Consider the following 19055-nt stretch of genomic DNA (forward strand, 5'->3'; position numbering starts at 1 on the left):
TGATGGTTGAAATTTTATTATAACAGCAGAGCATGCACAGTGGATAAATGTGCCATCTCGCTGCTGATATACATTGGTTTACCACAGGAAACGCTAACACAGTGCATCAAAACTCACGCCTATCAAACGTGTGAAGAAGGCAGAAAAAAACAAAAAACACCAAAATTATATTTTTCACTGATAAAAATTTTTTTTAGTGTTAACAAAATAAACTATGAAACATTTGACAAATCCCACTACAGAGTGCGCACCTGCCATTACTTAACACAGGTAAAATTTGAACTCATTCCAGTTTTTCCAGCCTCCCACATAGTTCTGTTAAAAACTGGTAGAGACTACCCTGCAGTCAAACTCTTTACATCCCTTAGGTTTGCATTTCCTATATCATCAAATATTTGCAAAACACTTCTGTTGATATCTGTTTTTACTAACCCGCAATCCTCCTTACTGTTACACTCCCTGTCTAAGTGAATTAGAAGAACCTTTAAAGTATCAGGAGTAGAAACAGTAAAGGCAAAAACACTGTCGGTAATTTGATCTCTACAACAAGAACAACAACAAAAAAAGAATAAATGTTCAACAGTCTTTAAATCAGAGGCACTTTAGTATTCCTCAAACAGCTACTTTGTGGTTCAAAGTCTGAATGTCTCTTGTTACTCATTCAGCAGCCGTCAGTGCTACTCTGCAGAGCTTCTTGCCCATCACATAATGAATAAAGTCACCGATTCTAAATCCCGTGGTAGAGGAGATCATATTTGGGAATATTTTGAGGATCTATGGGACTCTGGACGATCATTTTCCCCCGCATGGCTCCTCTGTAGATCACTTCAATCAGGTCCATGAAATCTTGCTTGGTTTTGAAGCTGCCAACGAACTTGGTGTGATCTGGAGAGCTGAAAGACAAACAATTATTAACAACTGTTGGCCTTATTCTGACTCTTTGCGCATCAGCAGTAGCTTATACTTTTGGTATGTGTTGATATGTATCCACAAAATTGACATTGATTATTCTTAAGTTGAAAGTCATGCCATCAAAATGAATTTGAAAAAAGTCTGAAATCCCTTATTTCTTTATAATTAGGAACGGAAATACAACGTTAATGAAACGTGTCAAAATAAATAGAGCATCAGAGTTTGTAAAATTCGAATGAGTTTGAAAGTCAATATTTGGTATGACCACCTTTATTCTTCAACACAACCTGAACTCTCTTAGGCAAGCTTTTATATAACATCTGTAAACAGCCTTCAGGAATGGCAAATGGCAAATATTTGTATAGCGCTTTTACTAGTCCCGCCTAGGGACCCCAAAGCACTTTACACACCCAGTCATCCACCCATTCACACACACATTCACACACTGGTGATGGCAAGCTACATTGTAGCCACAGCTGCCCTGGGGCAGACTGACAGGCAAGCTTTTATATAACATCTGTAAACAGCCTTCAGGAATGAATGTTCTGTTGTCTGTCAAGATCGACGCGATGGGCAGAGCCGTGAGTACTCAAACCGTGCTTATTGAACGCAATATGGATAAGATCTTGGAGAAGCTCACAGCTCTGCAAAGAGAACTGGATAGACCTGGGGACCAGTGATGGATATTAGATCACCTGCGAAATCAAATGCAGCCCGGTCACTCTAACCTTAAACCAAACAACCATCATCTTATTCAGCTACCCGGCCGTCAGCTTAGAAGGCTTCAAGGCCGAAAGCTGGCTGGAACAACTCCCCCTGATAACAGGACTGTGATTTGACCCTCTGGCCACATCCTTCAAGGCCAACTGCGGCGGCTGGAGAACTGCTGACTTTTGCTTAGAACTGGGTGAAAGGACGCTCTCTTTTCAGTTGATACAGGATACACACACGCACACAGACACACGTAATCAGACACAGATATACAATCACCCTCCTCCCCCTCCAAGCGGCTCCGATGCATGTCCTTTATGTTATATGGTGGTGTGAAGACTCATGTGCTCTCTGTGCTGAGGTGTTTTTTTTCTGTTCTCAAACTGTCGTCCTGTAGTAGCTCAGTCTGGGTGGAGTTCTTTTTCCTCCTCATGTTCCATCATATATTGCATATTCATTGCTTCCATCCTACCTCTCTTGACATGTCTTCCCAATGTGAAGTATGGGATTTGTATGTACAGTCAGAAAGGGTCCAATCTCACTGCATATGCACGTAAATGGCTATCTATCTACATATCTAAGATGACCCCACAGTGCTTAAATAATGCTAAGGTCTGGGCTTTTGGGGGGCCAATTCATGACTGATAATTTTCCATGTTTTTTTTTTTTCTCTATCCAGGTATACTTGGATTTAGGGGTGGGTTTAAAAAAAACTGATTTCCTGATTCAAATCTCTTAATTTGAATAATGTGATATTGATTCATTATTCAAAATTCATTGAACCAGCAGCTAAGAAGATAAGAACTACACTTCTGTTTAATACACATTGCCATGCAGTTCCTCTTACTTTGGCAGTTTTGCTTCCACCATGATAAAAATCACACTTCCCGCACAGCTCTCTCTCTGTACTTCAAGACCAGTTTACCATCAAAAAAATCTCTGGTTTCTGCCTTATTTGGTGGCTTATTAAACGCCAGTCTGTGTAACTTGACTTCCTACAGTTTTTTCATATGTATTTTAAGGGAACACTGCACAGCATGATCACAAATGCTATGTTTTCAGCTAATAGCTATTTGTAATACACCTTGTAGGTGAAAAGTGCCAATTAATGTCTGTTATCTTTTGCACATATCATAGATTCAATTAAATAAGCAGAGACACATAAGGTGTTTTTGCTGCCTAAAGACACAATGTGTGCGTGTGTGTGTTTTAGATTACTTCTTTGCTAAGTAATCTTTTAAGCGTTTGTTTAACAAAACAAAAAAAACTCAAGAAAGTCTGGCAAGGAAAATGTAACTGAGGGGTAGCTCAGTGGCCCTCGATAATCACTCGGGTCACTTCCCTGGTTCAAGCTATTCGACTGCTTCAAACTAATGTCTTCTTATAGTGATTTTAGGTTAATGTCATTCTGAGCCCTAGGTCCACTCACCCATAATCGACCTTCATGTGCTGTCCGTTGAAGAAGAAGACAGTGGAGGGGATGTAGCTTATGTCGAAGTATCTCGTGTAAATGGGAGCTTTATCAACATCGACGATGTAAATGGACGCCATGTTACTCAAGTCGTGGGCCGTTTTAGAGAGCTACAACAGAAAGACAGGAGACACATGAGCTAAAGTAGAGAGTGAGCAGTTATTATTTACATTCATGTCACCGTTTCAGCTTACTATCTCGTCGAGCTGCAGACACACCGAGTCATCGTCCCTGCCGAACCGTAAAACCACGACTTTTTCTGCCACCCCTTTAATGACTTCGTCGATATCTTTTTTGCACGTTAATTTGGGCAAAAACAAACTCATTTTGAGGCTAACGAGCTAACGTCTCCCCCTGTACGGTTGTTTTACTTCCGGGAGGGAAGTGCGTCATCATTGCGTCGTGTGCGACACCATCAAATATCCGCCTTAACTTTAATTAGAGACACTGTGGAAATAATTTAAATAAGCTGTGGTTTATAATTTATTATATCATATTACCATTTAAATATATTGTATAGATTTAGCTGGCTAAAAACGGCTCGTGTTCTCTTCTCAACAAAGACAATCGATGCTGTGCCACCTCGTTGTTTCCTCTACGACACATTATAGTGTGACACCGTGACCTTCTTCCCTAGTGTTTGAGAAGCCTGGCCGTCAACACATGTGAGCACACGTCTGAGAACGTTCTGGACTCTGAGTGAGATGTTGCCGTTACTTGTAATACTTGAATAACAGCGGAAGTCTGGGAGAAGCGCTTCTGTAAACACAGTCTGGCTCTCCTGGTTTTCTAAGCAGCTCTTGTTTCGTTTCATTTGTGGCGATGTTGCTGCGGCTCTTCACTCCCAGAGGCTGTGCTGTTTTTTGGAAATGCGCTCATTCTGTGTCATTCTGCGCTTTCGGGAGGCAAGTGTGCAGTTTTAATACTAGCAACAGCAGGGCCAGCAGGCACAGAGCGTCCATCGCGGTGTCCATCCGCCTCCTCAGTGCTATCAGCCCAGCGGGGACAGATGCTGCGCAGACGAAAGCAGGTAAAACCCAGGAAACAGAGGCTCTAGATCTGGACAGGTGGAAGTCTGTGATGAGATCCCAGGCTGCATTTGATGAGAAGCAGGTTCAAGATGAAGCAGAGGAAAGTGATGATGATGATGAGAACCTGAAAGAGCCAGGAGATGATTCAAAGGACGGGTCTTCTCTGGAGGCAATGCGGGATCTGGTTGCGATGTGGCAGCAAGCTGGAAAGCTTGTACCTGAAGAGATGACTGATGAGGAGGTGGAGACACTGGCGAAGCTCACCACCAAGTCTTCCAGGAAGAAGTACCTGAAGTACCTGGCTATCAGGGAGCGCCACAAAAAGGCCCGTAAGGAGAAGCAGCAGCAGAAGGCAGCCAAGAGAGAAGCATCTTTGATGGAGAGCGGTGGAGAGGAAGGGGAGGGCGAGGGTGGACCCAGGTTGAAAAACACACTCTTCCTTCAATTCTGGGACCGTTCTCTGGACAAGCTGCTGGCGTGGAAGTCCGCTCAGTCCATGGTGTTCGGTCAGCCGCTGGTGTTTGACATGAGCTATGAGTCGCACATGTCCAGACGGGAGATCGAGAACACGGTGTCCCAGCTGATGGATGTTGAAGGGCTAAACCGGCGTGCCACTGAGCCCTACCATCTCCACTTCTGCAACCTGCAGCCAGATGGACTCTACAAGAAGGAGCTGCTCCAACGGTACGGTGCAGAGACTTGGGAGCGCCTACTCATCTCCACCTCTGAGCGGCAGCACGTTGACCTGTTCCCCCGCGAACAGCTCGTGTACCTCACTGCAGACTCGCCCAACGTCCTCCGCACCTTTGACCACTCAAAGGTTTATATCATCGGAGCTCTAGTGGACCGCTCGATCCAGAAAGGCTTATCGCTGGCCAATGCAAAGCGTCTGAAGCTGGCCACAGCCCGTTTACCCCTCGATGAGTTCCTCCACTGGGAGATGGGAGCCAAAAATCTGACTCTGGATCAGATGATCCGCATTATGCTCTCTTTCAAGGATAGAGGGAGATGGGATGAGGCGTTACAGTTTGTGCCTAAAAGGAAGCACGATGGCTTCCACCAACAACAGACGCAGACTACCAGACACAGAGCCAGAGATGATGGCGACAGGCCACCGAGGTCAGGAGAGAAAAGAAATATAAACACATTTAAAAACAAAGAGCACAGAGAGTCCGGGTTCACTGGAAGAGACAGAGAAAACACACCAGCTGGAACCAAAGTACGGACATCATTAAAGAGTGACATAGAAGCCAGAAAAAGTGGAGGCAGGAACAGGATGTGGTGGCATGAGGAGTGAGAAAACAAACTTTTGCTATTTTGTAAATGTAAATTGAAAGTGAATAAATGCTGCTTTAATGACAACAATGCAAAAGTAGAAACTACTTTGGTCTTTATTTTAGAAAAACAAAGGATGTACAGATATTTGTTGTGCATTCACTGCAGATGAAACCATCACTATTACTGCAAAGAGCAGTCGTTTCCAAAAGAGATGAAAGAAACAGCTCAGTTTTAAATACATATTTTCAATCGATTACCAGTTATTTTATTGTAATGTGTTTTGAAGCAAAAATACAGCCCTTATACATTTCTTTTTAAATAATAATAGACAAAACAAAAACGACATTAAATGAAGAGGAAAAAAAAAAAAGAGTCAAGGTCATTTTTGCTCTTGTAGTACCATCTGTCCACTTCCAAAATACTGTATATTAATGCATTTACATGATGAAATATACAAAATATATTAATACAGTGTTTTCCTAAATAAGGTAGCACCATTATACAGAGGAAGTGTGGCTCCTGCAGTATAGGAGGGACCCTGATTCACTTTATATACAGTCACAGTGGAAGCAGCTCACTGGAGGGGTATTTACACAACATACTTTCAAGTCTCAGGATCAAACTTACAGCTGGAATATGCAAATAAAACTCAGCACACCCTCAAAACACACTAAAGACTGGAGGCTCCGAAGGAGTATTAGTGCCACATTAAGAAAAAATTGTTTTTGATCATTTTGAGAGTAAAGTCAAAATGTGGCAATTAAAACCTTCTAAAAATGCCTTGTATAGATGAGTTACTTCAGAATTGCATTCAGTAATAAGGCAATAATTTCTCTGTTACTACATAAACACAGTGTAGTGATAAATATGAGGATGGTGCAAAACATTGCATCTGATCAGAAGAAAGAAAAGCACAAACTTGAAAGAGTTGGCTGAATTTCTGCAAACCAAAGTGGCTGGCAATGGACAGATGCAAGCATATCCAATGGTTACACCTGGGTGCAATAAAGTAGGTAAGTCACAACATACAATAAGACACCAACAGATGATCAAGTTGTTTCACTAACTCATCTACACAAGGACGTCTGTAGAAGGTATCGCAGCCGTGCCAGCTGTTTGGCTTGAAACTATAATCTCCACATTTCTACTTTCTTTTTTAAAAATAAATATATTCTCTGCTCCAGTTGCCTAGGTAACCTCCAAATGCATATACTTTCAGATAATAAGTCAATCATTCTTACAGGTAGTCACTTTAGTCGCTGGCCTGGAAGTCGAGAAAAACTGATCTTGGGTTCTGTCCATGTCCATCGCCAGTGACTATGGTCACCGATCATCACGCTGCTGTGAATCGCTTCCAGCGTGCATGTTTGCATCTCTGTTCAACGCATAACACGGACTCACCTTGATGTCACATCCCAGTGAAATGTCTAATCATTGCGTTACGATTCCTGAATTCAGTTAAAGAGCAAATAAAAGTAACAAAATAAACAGAGCCATATATATTCCGACCATCATCTGAAATGTAAAAATAACAGTCAGGGTAAAACCACAACCAGGAGAGCAGCAACTGTCTGCTGCTGTTCCAACTAAACACAAAGCTCCAGTAACCCTCAGACTACACTCAGTCCTTTGAAATAAGCTCCAACGATGTTTGTGGTAGTCTCTGTGACCTCTACAGCACCAGGATGTCTCCTGTACAGCGCTCACAGCAGTTAAACGTAATGTTCTCGTAGCGGGTGTAAGGGTGAAACCTGCCAATGCTCTTCTTACTATTGAGGAAGTTTGAGGGGGTGGAGTCACTGAGTGGAGACTCAGCCTTGTTTTCGGAGCAGGAAATGGGATCTAAACTCTTCAGCACCTGAGACAGAAAGTGAGTGACATCTGTGAGTTTCTGGATTTTCTTACAAATGTGAGAAATTAAATATGATATTTATCATAAACAAACATGTAAAACCTTCACCTTCTCGGCCATCTTCTCAGCCGGTGTGCTGCAGAGCTGCTCAGCTGCTGCGCTGCTGCTGCTGCTTTTTGCGGCATTGGTGCTGCTGCCGCCGCTGTTACCCAGCAGGTGGGCGTTGATGGCGTCTGCTAGCTTGTGATTGGCCACCGCCAGCTCTCCCGTGCTTAGGGGTTGTGAGGTGGGATAGTACGTCTGTTGTCTGCCCCACTGCAGAGACACCAGGAGCTGCTCCAGAGATCTGAAAACACAAAAACAGGTAACGTCAACACATACTGCCATCATTCACGCCAGCATCAGGGGCTCTGAGTTCCAGTATGCTTTAAGTTTAGAGTTCTTATAATAGACACTCCAGTTTATTTAATCACTACATGTGAGTCACAATCTTACCTGTGGGTGAGCATCATGTCCCTGGAGAACTCCTCTCTCTCCAACAGCAGGTCCTGAATTGCTCCTTGTGCCTCTCTGGTCTGTCTCTGCAGAGCTGCTCTGGCATTCGTTAGTTCCTCTGCCATGACTCTGAGGAGACAACACAAATTCAAGAGTTTATTCAGCAAAACACAGATAATATATATACACACACATACATTTTTTAATTTATCTTCCACTGAATTATTCTGTCAATTACCTGCTGGCCAGGAACTTGCTCCTCCAAACGTCACACTGGATACTCATTCGCTCTAGTTGCTCTGCAGTGTGTGCCAGACTCCTGCCCAGAGCCTCATTCTCCAAAATCAGCTGATTTTTCTCCCGTGACAGGCGCTCAAAGTGGTACTGAAGGTCGTCACCCACCGACGCCACCAGCAGCTTCTTTAGCTCACGGTTCACCTAGCGCACAAATTTGATAAAACCTCCTTTTACAACTGAAAACACAAATGAGAAGTTGAACTGTCTTCTCTCTTCGTATTGTAAAGAACTTTGTCATTAAAAATAAAAAAGCTTTAAGAATAACAAACCATATTAGTTACATTTTTGTTGTGCTCACCATTTAAAAAAAAAAAAGGGTCCTCAGTGTGTCTGATATTTAAATAATGCGTGTCAGTTTCATTGCAGCCTCACCTCTGTTTGCACACGGAGCTGATTGGACAGGCCTTCTTTGTCCTGCAGCAGCCTGCGCTCAGAGTTCTGCAGCTTCACCAGCTGTCCTCTCCAGTCCTCCACTAAATGCAGCGAAGGAGACCCCTGCTCCTCAGCCTGTTGCCCGGTCTCCCCTTTCGCCTCAGTGGCTCCTGTGCGGCTGCTCCGGCTAATAGCAGCACGTGGGACCATGATCCTCACAGCCTCCACCTCTGTGCAGGCCTCTCGAGTTACTTTCCCAAGGTGGAGCACTCCGAGTGGCTGCGGGGCAGCAGGAGGTGCTGGATGGGTAGATTTGGGGCTGCGCTTTGGGCTAGCTACTTTCACGAGGGGAACTTCAGATGGACCTGGTGGAAGTGTATCTGTGTTAACCTCCAGGATGGCTGGCGGTTTTTCAGTTTCCATGCCATCGCCAGGACCTCGGACAGGCACACTGGCAGAATCTGGAAGATAAAAAGGAACAAGAATTGTGATCACACTTTGCACTGAGTCCGATTCCTCTAACATGCGGACAGTGCAGTGGAATACATATGCCTAACAATGTTGTAAAGCTTTAATCCTTATGTGTGTCAGCTTTGTTTATGTTTCACAAAAACAGAAGCTCCGCAAACACCAAACAGCACAAGAAACGCATGAAGACGATAAAAAGACAGACTTCCATCAACTCTTGGTCAAGTTTACTTCCGCTGACTTTACAAATACCCGTGTGTAAAATGTGAACACTAGAGCACAAAGAAACCACACGTACCTCTAACAGCAGCAGTCATGGTGGAGGTGGTGTTGGTGTGAAAGGTAGTCTGTTTGGGTGAAACCCACGTCTTGATGACGTCTCGGGTGGCCCTTCGCCCTGTAATAACAACAATGGGGAAAGTGAAATATTTTTAACACCTGTCGTGTCCAATGATTAAAGAAGACCGCCAGTCAAAGGTCAGGGTTAACAGCTGAGGCTCTGAAAACGTAACGTGATAACGGTAACTTGGTAGGAAGCTAACTGTGCTAACATTAGCCGATTGCAGAGCAGCGTCAATGATAAACAACTTCGCTTTATATTAGCATTAGCTGTGTCATAATGAGTATACAAGACGCTTTTCTGTGTATTTGGTATCGTTTCTAGTGAGTTCACAGATATAATTGGATAACATACTGGGTAGAATCCTCCTCGCTTAACTAGCCGTAAGCCCCAGGCTGTTTGTTTTGCCACCGGACACAGTTGGCCTCTCGCGATTTCGTGTGAGATTTTTACCCTGATTTTTACCTCCCAGGCAAAACTTCCTGTTAAACCAGCAATACACCTTTCTAACCCGCTCGCCAGATGGAAATAACTGCGTAAATATTAAGCCACGTTTTTGTTTTGTAATCCTAAACTTGAATAGCTGTTACATTATCTACAAAATAATCGTTTTTGTCGAAAAAGTAGCGCAGGTCGCACGTAGCCTGTCAGATGTAACCCAGGAACTATTCCACCCAATTACTCCCCTCAACGTCACAACACACTGATCTCAGATCGGTTTATCTATCATTCTACTAACATTTCTTAAGCCTCAGCTGATTTATGGTCCGAAATAGATGCTGCGATAAACTGCTGGTGTAACAGAGTATTGATACCCCTCCCGCCCCAAGCCCGGAACCTTCATACGAAGGGAATAATTGCTTTCCGGATGAAAATACAGTTGCAACAAATGTTAAAAAGGGATCCCCTTTTTCTGCTCCAGGGGTTTCAGGACAAATGCTCAGTGCTTATAGCGCACTGTGGCGGTATGTTTCAGTTTGTAACACATTAATTGGACTGCTAACCATGGGAGTGCACGGACTGTGGAGGCTATTGGAGAGCACAGGGAAACCCATCAACCCCGAGACACTGGAGGGAAAGATCCTTGCTGTTGGTATCCTCAGTTAGAAATGCTGTATTTATCTTTGATCTGTCCACCATTATTTGCTTCTTCTGTCTCAGCAGTGTGTAGGTTTTACTAACTTCAGTCATAGCAGAAACCTTAACCAGAGCCCCCCTCAGACATCAGTATATGGCTGAACCAGGCGGTGAAAGGGGTGAGGGACCGTGAAGGCAACAGCGTCCAGAACGCCCACCTGCTCACTCTCTTCCACCGCATCTGTAAGCTACTCTTCTTCCGCATCAGGCCAGTCTTTGTGTTTGATGGGGATGCACCGCTGCTGAAGAAGCAGACCCTTGTAAGTCTGTGTGCCCGCGTGCATGCGTTTGTGTAGCAGGCAAGCGATTCCTGCTTAGCGTCTTCATTTTAACCTTGTTTTCCTCCTGCAGGCTCTGAGGAGGCAAAGGAAGGAGGAGCTGACTCGCGAGTCCAGAAACACCAATGAGAAACTGCTCAAAACATTCTTGAAGAGACAGGCTATCAAAGCTGCACTTGGAGACCACAGGTGAGGGACAGAGGGAGCATCCCTAAACCAGCAGTAAATAGTTCCTCCCATGTTTACCCTCCTATTCTTCAATGACATCAACAAAATAAAAATACCTCTGCTCTCCTTCTGGAGTCATTATAGTGTCAGGGCTTTGGCCTGAAATTAACGCACATTTCTTTCCTACTTCCCAGTAAGGAACCTCTCCCCAGCCTCTCCAGCGTGAGGAGAAATGAGGTGGATGACATGTATGTTCTTCCAGCACTGCCACCCGCAGAGGAGAAAGCCAAAAGCAGGTTACTGTTCACTTGCTTGCATACATAAGTTAGTCAGAATCCATGCAGGGTCTTTTCTGGGTAAACGGAATGCTGAAAAGCTCTTTTCCTCCACATGTGTGGACATGCCAGGAGGGTCAGGTGCTTTGTGAAAGCAAATGGCTTCATATCCACGACTAGAAACTTTTTGTTTTCTTGCCCTCTTCTCTCAGATAACCAAACAGTTCATATGAACCAAGGAGCAATTAGTAAAATGCATGGTTGTCTTTATTTAGTGCCATATCAAACATAGTGTGCAATAACAAACATCTGAATGTTTTCCTGTTGCACTTACAGCTCAGAGGAGGAGGAGGAAGAACGAGAGGAGGAGGAGGAGGAAATGGTTGATAGTTATTACATGTATCAGGTAAAATGGTGTCATTGCACTCTGAAAGTGCACCAAATTGGTATCCTCTCCCCAAAATGTTAACATATTTTTGCAATTTTTCCTTTACAAACTCTTCTTTATATATCCAGTAAAATTCATCGCCTTGTGTCTCTGTTCACATATGGGTAACTGTCTTTACGTTTATTGTATAACTGTCCTCACTGACTAAAGTGAGTTTGTTCTTCATGTCTCAGGGAGACATGTGTGAAGACCCCAACTCAATGGACATCAACTCAGAGGACTTTGCCAGCCTGCCTCCTGAAATGAAACATGAGATCCTCAAAGACATGAAAGAGTTTTCTAAAAGACGGCGGACCATGTTTCACAAACCTCCAGAGGTACATCTCACTCTCAGGCTACAGTTATTGCTAAGGCTTTTTTTATTTTTAAATGTTTTAAAATGGAAATAGTTTGGTCTGGATAACTCCTCACTCATGCTTCAGTGTCTCCTGACGCTTCTTCACTCTCTCAGCGGTCCGGAGACTTTTCACAGTACCAGCTGGCTGGCCTGCTGCAGAGGAACCGGCTGAACCAGCGTCTGGAGGGTGTGGAGAAGGAGATGAACCACCGGAGCGCAGGCAGTGCTCCAGATGTCTGCCAGCAGGACGGAGCTCAGCAAAGCGTGGAGGCACAGCGGCTGGTTTCAGAAGACCATTCTCACTATATCCTTATCAAAGGTGAGGCAGTCAGTGGATTGTTGCACTACTGTCTGGAAAATAGATAATCAGTGCTACAGATTTCTTTTCCGAATCACATTTAAATGTCTGAACATTTAAAAGGTTCATTGGAAGACAAGTAATGTTCATATAAGTTCATATTTTAAACAGTTTTTTGTTCAAAAACATCATGATGTAGTTCTTTTTATCAGATTTTTATTGGTGGATCATTGTGTTTTACTTTTCTTTTGACATATCAGAAGGCTGAAATGAAAAAGTACAAGCTTGCCTCTGTGTTAGTTTATAAAACTGCACTCCACTTTACCTTCATAGGCACCAAAAAGAGTGAGACAGCCCCCGAGAGCCAACCTGCAGCTGCACCCTGGGCTGGGAGCTCCCTGTCAGGCTGTCAAAGACGGCCCAAAGACAAACCTGAGCCTCTTTGGCGTCCTGTCTGTGAGGAAGAAGATAAAGCGCAAGCTACCTCCTCAGGCGACTCCAAACCCTCAGCATCAAAACCGTCTGATGGAGACGCCTCACCGCCCTCACCTCGGACATTCAGAGCTATCCAGGCTGCGATTAACGACAGCTCCGACGAGGAGAAGTCCGACCGGGTTAAGACGGATGGTGGCAGCATGTCTCCACGCACACTGCTGGCAATCCAACAGGTTCTGGCTGAAGATGAAGGTGGAGCTGCTGAATTTAAGAGTAGCTCGCCCACCAATCAAACAAATATTCATCATCGTGCCCCAAGAGCGGTCACCAGCAGCTCGGAGGAAGAGGCCAAACCTTCACTCAAAGAAAAAGGCCTTGATATGAAGCTCACGGGGCAAAGTTTACGTGACAAAGACAGGTTGTTAGATAGCAGCTCTGAAGACGAGATGGAAGAATTGATTGGCGAGAGAAATAAAGCACTTCGATTAGCAGCAAAGGAGATCAGCTCAGAAGATAAGATGAGGAAAGCAGAGCTGTCTGAGGATATAAAGACAAGCTGTCGGGCACGAGTGGAGAAACAAGAACAAGTTAATAGACGAGAACCAGAGCGCACACCTCAGGATGCTGCTGCTGCTGCAAACAGTCAAAACCCAGTATCTACAAACCTCTCTCCTCAGCTCTCTGGAAGACCCACCGCACTCTTAGAGCAGTTCACCGAAGCTCCAGAGAAAAATGGATCTGAAGTGAAGTCAGAGAGCAGCGAGGAAAGCGAGTCAGAAGGTACAGTAATGGTGTCTTTCACATTGCAGTCATTCAAAATGTGTTAAATCTGTAGTGTGTTTGTGCTTCCAGATGTCAGATTTACAGGTTTAAATAAGCAGAGGGTTTTACATTTTAATATAAAATTTTGAACTGAGACGTGTTGGTTTCTGAAAAGCCTGACTTCTCAGAACAAAACCGATCACTGTATGGATAATATAATAACAGGGCTGCATATAGGACGTCAAATAGACATCCTGCAAATTGGTCCTGTGCCTTGGGTAAAGATTAAATTATCTAGCTTACAGAGTAGGTTCAGTCATCAAGGAAAACCAGTCGCTTAATGTTGTATTAACCAGATTTTAAAGTGTAATTATGCCAGTTACCCCATGCTTGGTCTAACAGCGTTAGTGTTTGTTCAGGTCGTGCAGCCCTGATGCATCAGCAAAAGCCAGATGGTGGCCCAGCTGATCTAGTTGGTAAATCTGCCATAAGGCACATTATTAAGCCGCCTTTGCTTGCCGACACTTTATTAGGTGTCTGCTGCAAGCCGCTTTGCGACCCAGCCTGATCCTCTATTGTTGTTGATGCTTTCCACATATACGCGTGGTCCCAGAACATATCAGTCACTGCAGTTAGAAATAACGCCACATTTTCTCTTATGGGAATGCAAAGGTCATCTCAGTCTGCTCTTTCCCTGTTTTCTCAGAGAGCTTCATTGAGGTCTCAGAAGACGACTCAAAAGAGGAGACTGCAGATGATTCCCTCGTGATAACTGGAGAGAAAGCACATCCAGATAAAGTCCATAAAGATGACGCAAAGGAAGAAGGAAACTCAGAGGAAAGTTTAGCAGAAATTTCCTCAACTGTTGCGCTGAACTCAGAGGAAGAAGCAGAAACAAAGGCACAGAATGAGATGAAAGAGCAAACGGAGACAGAATCCAGATCAGCTCCAGCCATCAATGAATGGGAACACTTTGATGTTGTAAGTTTCTGTAATTCTGCAGTTTACTGATCTCTGATAGACAGAAAATTAGTCATCTTGATGATTCATTAGTACTCAAGCGGTACTACAAATATAGTCACACGTGGCCTACTTTCTTCTAATACGTAAAAAAATTCTTCTTTTTTCTTCTTATGTGAAACTAAGGGCTCATTTTTGGGCTCTTCAGTGCTGAAATTTTCAGAAGACTGGTATCCTTTTGATATTTTAACAGAGAACTACTCAGATCATACTGATCACTTCAGATCAAACTGTCAGATCATTAAAAAAAGGAATTATTATGATGGGCATATCCCCAAACCCAGTCCATTAATTTGAGATGGTCGTGTAAGTAAGTTTTACCGAACTGGTGTTGATTTGTCTCCTGAGGAAAGACCAGATGTTCAGAGAATGCTCAACTAACACCCTTTCGTATTAATATTATTAAGCAAACACTCATTCAGTGAGTCATGACCAAGGTTTTGCAACTCAAAAATAACACGTACGTCATGTCTGTACTTTGATTTCTTATCAGCTATATCCATTACTGTTTGTGAAGAAATGACAGTTTCAGACTTTCTGGTTTATCTATAATTATTTGTTGTTGTTTTGCACGTCAAGCATTCTTCAGCATAAACAGAAACAAGACTATAAGGAGCAGGTTGACATGCAAAAGTGTGTGTTTGTTCTGCAGGATGAGCTGGAGGCCCTGGAAAGCTCCCTGAAGGTGGAGCAGAGCAACCTGAGGGAGCAGAAACAGCAGCAGGAGAGAATGGCCAACACAGTCACCGGGCAGATGTACCTGGAGAGCCAGGTGAGAGAGAAATCACATCAGCACATACAGCCACACGCAGACCGTAAACAAGTATATATGTTTTTTAAAAAGTTGATGTGTACGCTTTAATTAGAAAAAATAGAAACCAGCGTGTAAATAGATTAATGCGCTGACAGCGGATCTGACAGATCAGAGCAGGTGTTAACTCCCAGCAGGGATACATTTCCCAGCATCACCTCTGCCAGACATTCCCAGAGTCATTGCTACCTCACAGTCTTTGCTGTGCGTCTGCTGGCTCGCTCACACCCCTGAAAGCCAAATGCTGTCAGCATTTTCTCCTTCATAAAATTCACACTGAGGTAAAAGCTCAGTGTGTGCGATCTGTTTTTAATCCTGTCAGCTGCTCCTGTAATCAGCTGCTAAGAGCAGAAGTACCTCTCAGATGACCACAGAAACATCCGCAGCCTGTTGAGCTGAAAGGGTTGTAATTTTAAGATCAGAGTCTTTTAACACATCTCGGGACATAATGAGACCTAAACCCCTAAACGCCAACTCTGATACTGAGAACGCTCTACATCATCTTATTGTACTTTGTGAGTAATGACCGTTTGAAACCAGGAGCTGCTGCGGCTGTTCGGCGTCCCATATCTGGTGGCTCCGATGGAGGCCGAGGCTCAGTGTGCGGCGCTCGATTGGGCCGACCACACGCACGGGACCATTACAGACGACTCGGACGTGTGGCTCTTTGGAGGACGTCACGTTTACAAGAACTTCTTCAGCCAGGACAAATATGTCGAACATTACCAGCACAGCGACCTGCAGAGCCAGCTCAGTCAGTGAATGTGTGTGTGTGTGTGTGTGTGTGGGGTTATATGAAAAAATATATATCAAAGGATGGAATTCAAGCCTGCTTCCAATCAAATGTATTAAATCTACATACATGATTGCTGTGGAAACACAACAATCATGTTCTTTCATGGGCACATTATAGTTATTTTCTCTTAAACCAGCACACTGACCCACATGGCTCCGTGCATGGTTGATTTAGTTTTATTGGTGGTTGCAGCTGCAATGGTGTCATATTTATGGGAGTGTTGTAACAGTGCTAAGATGGCACATCACAACAGGAATTTCATAAGCTAATATTGTACATATGAGGGAGAGGTGTTTGTGTAACAGGCTGTCAGCACAGTCTTATTGCTTAGAGTGTTGTCCTTTTCTTTATTTTTCCTGTTTACTTAACAACCTGTAATCTCGCCTCCGTCAGGTCTGGACAGGACTAAAATGATAAATCTGGCTTACCTGCTTGGAAGTGACTACACGGAGGGTGTGCCAGGGGTCGGCTACGTGACTGGCATGGAGATACTGAATGAGTTTCCAGGACCAGGCCTGGAGCCACTGATACAGTTCAGGTGGGTGAGATTGCTTCTGTGTGCAAGAGACAAAGACAACAATCAGTACTGGATGTCTGTGATCTTTTGGACTCAGGTGGATGAATTAAAGAGTCTGATAACAACAGGAAGAAATGACCTCCTGTAATGTTCCCTCAGAAAGCGAGGTTGAAGGAACCTGTTTCTGAAACTGCTCTTCAGATTGTCCAGTGTGTTAGGGAGGGGGTGGGAGTCATTGGAGTCAAACATGTCCCTGTGCCGATTTTTATTTTTTCAAGCATGCTGCCACCATCAAATTCAAATTGAGCCAATATTTTTCTCATTTTTTTAATGTTCTACTGTGAATAATGTTATTATATAAGATTTGCAAATCATTGCATTTTTTTTTTTTTTTTGCATTTACATATTTTTTAGGATTGGGGTTGTGTGCTAAAAAACACCATGAGTAAATATAAATGTTATTTCTGCATTGAGCTTTCTTTCTTATTGTTGTTGCCTTTGTTCTTTTCTTTTTTTTAATTTAACTGTAGTAACTGGTGGTCAGAGGCTCAAGAGAAAAAGCACCTGGCGTCTGATCCTCGGGACACAAAAGTTAAGAAGAAGCTGAGGGATCTGAAACTGCAGCCTGGTTTCCCCAACCCTGTGGTGGCTCAGGCTTACCTGCACCCCACTATTGACCAGTCAGGCAGCTCCTTCAGCTGGGGACGTCCACAGCTGGACATGATCAAAGAATATCCTTTCTCTGTTTGTGGGAATGTGTTTGCCTGCTTTTCCTGAACGTATGAATATTTCTTAACAAGCGCTTTACATTCTGCCTGAGTCGTTTTGGCTGGAGCAGTCGGAAAACAGAGGAGACTCTTCAGCCTGTGATCAAGCAGCTCAACACCCAGCAGGTAACCAGGTTACATCCACATGTGAGCATGTCAAAGCAACAATAACCTGGCACGGAGGCCAATGTCAAAAAAGGAGAGAAAGGCGCACACCTTTGAAAATGCAAGACAAAATCTTTGTGTTTTTTTTCCACATGTAAACAGTTTCTTGAAGTCTTCACTCAGGAAGCAGCTTCTCCAAAGATCAGTTTTCAGTAACCTCAAGTGAGAAGAAATTTAGTGATAGGCTAAACATAATGGTTGAATATTTGCAAGTTAAAAGTAATGAGTAAACAGTTAAATGGTTAGCTGAAGGCGATCAATTGTAATGGGTAGCTAGAAGGAAAAATACATTTCAGATTACAAGCTTGTCAGTGGTGTTCCCCAGGGCTCTGTCTTAGGGCCCTTTCTCTAAAATGCATATCAACAATTTTATTCATACTGTGATTTTGTTATTTAATTGATTTTAAGGTGTCCCAGAATGTTTTGAAACAAAAATAAAATTTATTATTATTGTTAAACACATTAAATGGCCATAAAATGGCTAAAATGTTTAGCTAAATGTTAAGCTAAAACCTAAAGATACAATAAACAGTGCAGATAGTTGGTTATAATTTGGCATGTTATCAAAATGTTAGCTTAGCTAAGATAGGTTAACTAAAATAAATAATTGCCTAAATGTTTTATTAGCTAACGATTATTGATTGCTGACATAGCAGGAATCAGAATAATGAACGGTTACATATTGAGCTAAGAGCAGTAAGCACGCTAGCATTAGTTAAGTCTTAGTCTTAAACAGTACTATTATGCTGTAAATTCAAACCCGTGCATATCAAACAACCACCTGGGTCTCAGGGGTTAAATGTCTCCAGTTAGATTGTGTAACTTTTGAAAAATCAATAATAGAAACAATAAATTAAACTGGCTTGTAGCCTTCTATCGTTCATGTCTTGTCTGCTTTGGTTTAGACTCAGCTGCGGATAGACTCGTTCTTCCGCATGGAGCAACGTGAGAAGCAGGCGATCCGCAGTCAGCGACTCCGCCGAGCGGTCACCTGCTTGAAGCGAAAAGAGAGGGAAGGAGGAGCCGAGGAGGAAGAGGACGACAGTGAGGACGATACGCATTCCCTGTCTAAGTCTAAGAAAGGGAGTCAGGATAAAGGAGGAGAGGAGAAAGATGTGAGGAGATCTGTGGCAGGAGGAGGCTTTTTAGGGTCAGAGATGACTGATGAATCTCCTCTTACAGCTCTCAGAGATAGCAGTAGCACCAGTCATGACTCCCTCTCAGTAAAGTCTGTTCCTCAGTCTAATAAAACTCCACCTAAGAGAACCAGGATGAGCAGCAGCAGCTCTGGTGAGGACAGCGACGGTGGTCCTGGAGTTGCTATGGTTACAGCCCGATCTGTGTTCGAGGGGAGCCGGAGAGGACGCGGAGCGAAAAGCACGAGAGGGAGAGGAAGCATGAGAGGAAAAGGCAGGGGGAAGAAGACATGAGGACTTTGATATGTACTCCCAAATGTCTGACGTCTACATGTCTGATAAACTCAGGGTTTCCATTTTATGAAACATGAATTTTGTTAAAAACTGCTATGAACTATTAATAGAAAATTATTTTCCTGCTTGTAGATGTTTGTGTGACCACAATGAGTTCATTTTGCATTAAATTTTTGAGATGTGG

General features: G+C 43.5%; 4 protein-coding genes and 1 long non-coding RNA gene across 7 annotated transcripts in view; 2 read left to right on the plus strand and 3 right to left on the minus strand.

The window, feature by feature from the left end:
* On the minus strand, positions 1-3496 carry txnl4b (thioredoxin-like 4B). Its single transcript, XM_086289948.1, has 3 exons — positions 3289-3496; positions 3053-3204; positions 1-893 (listed from the first exon to the last, which is right to left on the minus strand). The coding sequence occupies exons 1-3, from the start codon at positions 3418-3420 to the stop codon at positions 728-730; spliced, it is 450 nt and encodes a 149-aa protein (XP_086146074.1). The 5' UTR covers positions 3421-3496; the 3' UTR covers positions 1-727.
* On the plus strand, positions 3178-5765 carry trmt10c (tRNA methyltransferase 10C, mitochondrial RNase P subunit). Its single transcript, XM_086289875.1, has one exon. It carries the CDS (start codon positions 3917-3919, stop codon positions 5420-5422), a length of 1506 nt encoding a protein of 501 aa, XP_086146001.1. The 5' UTR covers positions 3178-3916; the 3' UTR covers positions 5423-5765.
* On the minus strand, positions 5499-10010 carry blzf1 (basic leucine zipper nuclear factor 1). Of its 2 annotated transcripts, none has more exons than XM_086289896.1 (7): positions 9967-10010; positions 9186-9284; positions 8420-8880; positions 7989-8188; positions 7751-7879; positions 7364-7601; positions 5499-7261 (listed from the first exon to the last, which is right to left on the minus strand). In XM_086289896.1, exons 2-7 carry the CDS (start codon positions 9202-9204, stop codon positions 7076-7078), a joined length of 1233 nt encoding a protein of 410 aa, XP_086146022.1. In that variant the 5' UTR covers positions 9205-9284; positions 9967-10010; the 3' UTR covers positions 5499-7075. The 2 variants fall into 2 exon arrangements, with proteins under 2 accessions (XP_086146022.1, XP_086146014.1); XM_086289888.1 differs by lacking the exon at positions 9967-10010 and adding an exon at positions 9582-9911.
* Positions 9404-19048, plus strand: ercc5 (excision repair cross-complementation group 5). Its single transcript, XM_086289861.1, has 15 exons — positions 9404-10320; positions 10449-10624; positions 10716-10831; positions 11005-11106; positions 11422-11491; positions 11707-11850; positions 11985-12189; positions 12502-13383; positions 14072-14346; positions 15038-15157; positions 15737-15950; positions 16386-16530; positions 17040-17240; positions 17318-17402; positions 18347-19048. The coding sequence occupies exons 1-15, from the start codon at positions 10164-10166 to the stop codon at positions 18869-18871; spliced, it is 3417 nt and encodes a 1138-aa protein (XP_086145987.1). The 5' UTR covers positions 9404-10163; the 3' UTR covers positions 18872-19048.
* The window catches only part of LOC147339151 (uncharacterized), a 13340-nt gene continuing 8210 nt past the window's right edge, over positions 13926-19055 (minus strand). For both annotated transcript variants that reach the window (XR_015128866.1, XR_015128865.1), the window contains exons 2-3: positions 16421-16546; positions 13926-15145 (exon numbers count right to left, since the gene is read on the minus strand). This is a non-coding gene — a long non-coding RNA (uncharacterized LOC147339151). The remainder of the gene's footprint in view (positions 15146-16420; positions 16547-19055) is intronic.

This window comes from Aulonocara sp. 'chitande type north' Nkhata Bay, linkage group LG1 (genome assembly GCF_057382095.1).
Source record: "Aulonocara sp. 'chitande type north' Nkhata Bay isolate Kocher_YH1m ecotype deep benthic linkage group LG1, A_spYH_male_GT1.1, whole genome shotgun sequence".
Lineage (NCBI taxonomy): Eukaryota > Metazoa > Chordata > Actinopteri > Cichliformes > Cichlidae > Aulonocara > Aulonocara sp. 'chitande type north' Nkhata Bay.

Coding starts and splice junctions, on each gene's coding strand:
- txnl4b (XM_086289948.1), bottom strand. CDS start 3,420: ATGAGTTTGTTTTTGCCCAAATTAACGTGCAAAAAAGATATCGACGAA. Junction 3,205..3,288: donor GTCTGCAGCTCGACGAGATA/GTAAGCTGAAAC, acceptor TTTCTGTTGTAG/CTCTCTAAAACGGCCCACGA. Junction 894..3,052: donor CACATGAAGGTCGATTATGG/GTGAGTGGACCT, acceptor TTTGTCTTTCAG/CTCTCCAGATCACACCAAGT.
- trmt10c (XM_086289875.1), top strand. CDS start 3,917: ATGTTGCTGCGGCTCTTCACTCCCAGAGGCTGTGCTGTTTTTTGGAAA.
- blzf1 (XM_086289896.1), bottom strand. Junction 8,189..8,419: donor AGCTCCGTGTGCAAACAGAG/GTGAGGCTGCAA, acceptor TTTGTGCGCTAG/GTGAACCGTGAGCTAAAGAA. Junction 7,880..7,988: donor AGCAAGTTCCTGGCCAGCAG/GTAATTGACAGA, acceptor TTGTCTCCTCAG/AGTCATGGCAGAGGAACTAA.
- ercc5 (XM_086289861.1), top strand. CDS start 10,164: ATGCTCAGTGCTTATAGCGCACTGTGGCGGTATGTTTCAGTTTGTAAC. Junction 10,321..10,448: donor GGGAAAGATCCTTGCTGTTG/GTATCCTCAGTT, acceptor AGCCCCCCTCAG/ACATCAGTATATGGCTGAAC. Junction 10,832..11,004: donor GCTGCACTTGGAGACCACAG/GTGAGGGACAGA, acceptor CCTACTTCCCAG/TAAGGAACCTCTCCCCAGCC.